Source organism: Octopus bimaculoides, chromosome 10 (assembly GCF_001194135.2).
Source record: "Octopus bimaculoides isolate UCB-OBI-ISO-001 chromosome 10, ASM119413v2, whole genome shotgun sequence".
Taxonomy (NCBI): domain Eukaryota; kingdom Metazoa; phylum Mollusca; class Cephalopoda; order Octopoda; family Octopodidae; genus Octopus; species Octopus bimaculoides.
The window spans coordinates 25,303,822-25,309,919 of NC_068990.1; the positions used below are offsets into that span (position 1 = coordinate 25,303,822).

Sequence of the window (6,098 nt, forward strand, 5' to 3'; positions counted from 1 at the left end):
CACACACACACACACACACACATTCATGCTTTCCTCTCCCCCTTTCTATGTATATAAAGAGAGGGGGAGGGAGAAAGAGACCTTATACAGCATGATCGGTAATGATGTGCACGAAATCGAAAATGGATTCCAGTCTAAAATGTAATCAATCAGCTGGGCCTGTACGTAAATCGTTAACCTATATCAGTGCGCTTGTGTGTATCTTTATATGGCTAGATTTAACTACACACACACACACACATATATACACACACACACACACACGTATGCATTCATGTGTTGCATCAAGCAGAAAAACAAAACAAACAAAAACTAAATAGCAGTGGAGTGAGTCATCAGATTCGCACAAATTATTTTATTTTACATGAAACACTTTCAGGGGTTCGAACTCGCTGCGCAGCACCCTGCTCAATTTTTTTTTTAATATCATAGTCTTGGATCGAAGCCATAAGCTTATCGGTGAATTCGGGTAAGACGTGATAATTGCGTTGCGTATGCGCATGTATATATGCACGCACACACACACACATATGTGTGTGTGTGTGTGTGTATGTGTGTAGTACATGTATTTTATAATGCATAATATTTTATAATATATATTGTGTATCATTCGTAAGTAAAATCAATCTTATATACATATATGTATATATACAATATATATTATGCAGAATAAGTGCGCAAGCGAGTAGAGAGAAAGGGAGGCAGAGATGGGGTTACATATATCACAAACACTTGTAAAGGTAACGAGACACTTTAGAAGACGTGTCTCTGAAATGGTTTCGAATCTTAATAGCAGGTATTTGCACTTTACTCCCAACTATGTTCACTCAATTTTACGAATGATACATCGGTGCCCCCACCCTCCACAATCAAACATGAAGCATGAAGCAGAAACTGGAAAAACAATTGCTGTTAGAACACGTGTGTCCGTGAAATATCTTATCAATGGGTGGTACGTGTCTTTTAGAATGGAGAAAGTGATATGGAGAGAAATGGGAGGACATATATACACGCACACGTGTTTAAGTGTCAAATTTATGAGGTAGACAGCATCGATATTTATCACTATGCAAATAATATAATTGTTTCTGATTCAGACACAAGGCCGGTAATTTGCAAGGGAAGGAGCTAATCGATATCACGAAGCCCAGTACTTGATTGATACCTTATTCCATCGAACCGGGAGGGACGAAAGGCAAATTTAACCTGAGCGGGATTTGAATACGCTTTCGATCGTCAAAGAAATGAGGTTTTTGCATGAAGGTGGTTTGGTGGTAGTATAATCATTATAGTAAGCTAGTAATTAATTAACAGTACCTAGAAAATAATGATAGTTTGGAATAGCAGAGCAACCAGTCTTAGCTGTAAGAACGGTGAATAGACACAACACTTTATTATTTTTTTTTATATATACATACCTTAAGTAAATGTTTATTCACCCATTTGGTGAAAGTCTTTTTCTGTACGGCATCTCTCTCGTCTGAAATAGAAACAAAAAGACAATTAGTAGAGTTTTTTTTTGTTTTTTTTTTTAGTTATTAGATTATCTGAAGGACTTTCTTCAGGGAAGAATGGCAGGTATGCAGGTATGACTGTGAGTGTGTGTGTGCAACAAGAGTGTGACTAGAACCTAAAACACTACTTTTACTCTACTTCGATATCGTCAACTATTTTAGTTACCTGTATCTTTTTTCCGATTTTCTTCATACTGTACCATCACATCAGGCATTTCAGGGTCCATATAACCAGGCGTATCCATTTTGACAACAAAACAGGCTGCTTAAGAAGGTAAATCCGAGTAAAGGGTATAATCCTACGACAGAAATATTTGGACCTTCGGCTACACTGGGCACACCCTATTGATGGCCACATACACCGAAAACATCCATTTCCATTACCAGATGCAAACGGGTGCAGATTGACTAGATCAAAAGGTTTAGATACCAGAAGTTACTACCCAACCTCTACCCGCTTGGTTATTAAATTTGGATTCAGTGGATACATTGCATACTAGGGGCCTAAACCATGGCTCAGAATGTAGTTTTTTTCGGGAAGGTGGCTATGACAATAGAGATCGAAGGTGTCAGTTCGTAGAAACTTGTCGAGGTAAAGAAAATCCCTCTTGAAATGAGAAAAAAGAGAAAACAACGTCGATGTTTGAGATGTATATATATATATATTTGGCAGGAGTGAATATGATGTCTTAGAAGCGAGGAAGGACGAAAATAGATGTTGCTGTTGCTCTCACTACTAGCGTATGCTTTGGGGGAAGGCTGGGTCGGACCGAATAGATAAAACAGGTTAGGCTACGGGTATTATCAAACAAGCAGCTTATGAATGGGCTTCTCGCAGCTTCCTTCCTATCAATGATGATGCACAGACAGACAGGATGGCGTGACTTAGAAACAGTATCGAAGTAATAATAACTTAACACAAGATGTTACACTAGAAGTAATATCAATTATTCTTTTTATTTATATTTGTTTCAGGAGTTACTTTTTCATGGTGGTTGGGGTTTTCATTGATTATATATAGAGAGAGATATAGAGAGATAAGGGGGCGTGGAAGGACTTAGATTTTAGCTTTGATATAACAAACGTATTTATATATATATCCTTGTATGCTGATCGTAACCTCCAACTGTTTGATATTGAAACAAGATGCAATAAATTGCGACGTGAAATATGTGCCTTACTAAATAAATCGCAACGCAAAAATTATTCACGAAAAAAAACAACAAACGAAAATTAAAAGATGAATATATTTCTTTTTTAAAAAATCTATTCGACTGTTTGAAAGAATTTAATAATAAAGATTATTTATAAGAAAATTCGAAGGTTTTGTTTCAAGGAGAATGTAGCTTGTACTTTCAGTTTAACAACGGAAATGCTAATAAGCATTAACTCTAGATTAGTATTCCATTTATTTCAGTAACTTTAGCATTTTACACCTCTTTTTTTCCTCAGATTTCTACGTTTGAAACATCAACATTACGCAATCTACACTCTACAAAATATATTTCTGCAAAATGTCATTTAATGATACGCATTTCAAAATAGAGTTACGTGGAAACGAATTCACAGAGAGGGTGAGAATGATTCGAAACTCCTTCAACAAATATTTATATTTTCTTAATATTATCAACATAACCCTAATCTACACCCTTGAAAATGTATTTCTGCAAAATGTCTTTTAAAAATCATGCATTTTTCAGAAAATTATGCGGAAACAAAATCGATGGAGCACTAATGTGTAGTTATACCCTCTTAATATTGCAACAGCTAACAGTAATTATTGAGTTGGAATTAACTAGTCAGAGAAACATTTCGGAATATATTAACACGGAAGAATCATGACGTAAGCTGTTTCACGTTTACAGTGTTAAATACAAGAAAATAGGGTCTAAAATAAAGGCATAGTGATACAGATGCTACAAGTGGTAAAAATGTATGGAATTCAACAGTTATATAAAGAATCTGTCACACTTACCTGCAATTCTCAAAACTGCTCTGTCTGCAGGGTCCAACTGTAAAATACATAAGGGAAGCTGCAGGTCCCTATAATCCTGAAAGTCTATTCCTAGATCCATGATACACGCATCCGTTTAGACTGTACAGGTGTTTTATGAGTAAATCCGAGAGAGTGTCCCAGCCTGTGTCATCTGTCAAGCCACTGGAGACGAGTAGCGCACCAGCCGGCTCACACCCAGGCTACGACTTATCAATGAAAAATTTTGCCAGCAAACAATAATTCTAACGAAATATTCATCCATGGTTTTTCTATTCTTCTGTGTGTCAGTATTTTTCTTTCCAGCATCCTCAGCAGCTTAATGAACCTTGAAAAATAAAGATAGTTTTATGATTGTTATTACTCTACCGGAAAACAGAAAGATGGCTGCCTTTGGCTATTCCAAGTAGACGACTTACCCTTTCCTCGACCTAAACTTTATAAATGATATTCGTTGATTGGCTGCTAATAAAAAAAAAGTACAAGAATTTGATGTAGCGATTAGAAATATATTTGTTGCTTTTTTTTAAAAAATAATTAAGGGTTGTCATTGAATTTTTGCTTGCACAGCTAAAATTCTTATCTGTTGAATTTTTAACATAAAATAAAATCTAAAAAACAATCTTGGGCGGTATCCAAATAGTAGAATAGCCACATAGCAATGGCTATTTAATTGGCCTTTGACCAAGCAGCAACGATTAACAATAATGATGTCATGAAGAAATTCAGATAAATGAAAATTACGCTATAACAGATACGTAGTTGCAATTTATAAATTCATATATCATTTATAAAATTATTTAGTCATTCATAAAAACAACACATCTATATCGCCTATTTTTATTCGACCCTAAAATAAATTTGAAATATATTGAGAAATAATCTATTTGTGTATTGTTTTAAATAAATATTTTATTTAATTAGAAATTATACAGGTATTAAATATTTTTTAATTAATTTAATTTTAATTCTTCGTTTAAAAAATTAGATGCGAATGAGCGCTAAAAATGTGAAAGTGACAAGTGCGTTCCATTAGTCGGTTATCTCCCGTCATCTAAAAGCGCAACGTCTTTATTGAGAGACCCACGTTAAACTTTATCGCTATGATTTGGATTAAAACCTTTAATATAAACACAATATACGATATAAAAAGGATCAGTTAAAGAGAGAAAGAAAGAAAGTAAAAGAAAGGTTAGCGGAATAAGTAGTAGGCTAATGGTTTCGTTTTCTATAACGTAGATCGTTGATACCGAAACAGCACTTGTTACATTACACATATTTTAGTTATTAATCACATGATGTATTTTTTTTCCTTCTATCTCGAGCGATGTGTGTCACCTACATGCACACACGACGACACACATTGTAGAGTATATATATAATATATTCCACGCGTCACTATATTTCTAAGCATGCAGAGTATTTCTCTTGTTGCGCGTACACACACAAGGCCGTTCGCACGCATTTATACATGCATACATTTGAAGATAGATAATACTTAAGTTGGCATATATGCACGTAATCATGTGCAATAATGATTTATTTTACATATAAATTCTTAAGTATTTCCTTATAGCATATACAGACGACGCACGCATTCACCCCTCCCACACGCACATTTAAAAATGTAAATACTGACATTCATGAAACACGTCACTTATATTCAAGAATGCAATTTCGCATCTTCCTGCGGGCACGTTTGCACCGAAATATTTCCATTCTCACACTAATACGCAAACACGCACACACAGATCCACATATACATAAATATATACATACAAGCACACATACAGTTCATTGATTTTTAGAAAAGCGTCCATGCAACGTTACCATGCCAATACAACTCACCGACGAAGCTCTGTCTCCTACTGTTGCATGATGCGACTGGCACGCTGTAGTTTTCTCCTTGGTATTACATTTACGTCTAATTATTTTTGTTTTGTCTCCTTCTACATCTTTTCTTTCCTCCCCGCCTTTTTATTTATTTATTTATTTATTTTTCGATGCGCTTGTCGGTGATTGCTTTCCCGTTCCAAGTATTAATTTACTGAATGGGTTGATATAATAGGCAAATAAGCAGATAGACCTGTAGACGAAGACAAGGAAGCAGAAATACATATCGGTTGATAGATGAAGGTAGCCAGATGATGACAAGTCGGTAGAAAGGTAAATAGATTATCAGACAGATAGGTATGCAGACATACAGACAAAGAGACAGACAGATAGATAGATAGATAGATCGGACGGACGGACGGACACTGATATGTGAATAGTTTACTGTGGTTTAGCCCCCAACTCCACAGACCTATGATCAAAGGCGTTCCAATTGTGATCCTCTTATCGAAGACTACATTATTCAATGTCTTTCCTTTTTAAAGACGTCTGGGTGTGATTGTAAGGGGTGGAATTGACTGCTGTTTCTAGCACTTTGAACGTCTATGTAAATCTCACACTTTGCACAAGGCATGTTGCTGTTGTTTTTGTTGTTACTTAGCCCTAGGTCAGCCTTGATCAAATAGACATATGACGAAAGGCTTTCCAACTGTGCCCATTTCATCACTTCTTATATTAGCGATTATAGTATGTCACCC

General features: G+C 35.5%; 1 protein-coding gene across 9 annotated transcripts in view; it reads right to left on the minus strand.

Annotated features, from left to right (window-relative positions):
- The window catches only part of LOC106880762 (plectin), a 114,752-nt gene extending 109,241 nt beyond the window's left edge, over nucleotides 1-5,511 (minus strand). For 5 of the 9 annotated variants that reach the window (XM_052971089.1, XM_052971085.1, XM_052971088.1 and 2 more), the window contains exons 1-2: nucleotides 3,490-3,915; nucleotides 1,419-1,480 (exon numbers count right to left, since the gene is read on the minus strand). In XM_052971089.1, coding sequence (XP_052827049.1) covers nucleotides 1,419-1,480; nucleotides 3,490-3,589 — 162 coding nt within the window. In that variant the 5' untranslated portion in view covers nucleotides 3,590-3,915. Of the gene's footprint in view, nucleotides 1-1,418; nucleotides 1,481-1,680; nucleotides 2,569-3,489; nucleotides 3,916-5,355 lie in introns of those variants that run through there. The other 4 variants (XM_052971086.1, XM_052971082.1, XM_052971081.1 and 1 more) reach the window with 3 other exon arrangements.
- Nucleotides 5,512-6,098: the final 587 nt, after the last annotated feature.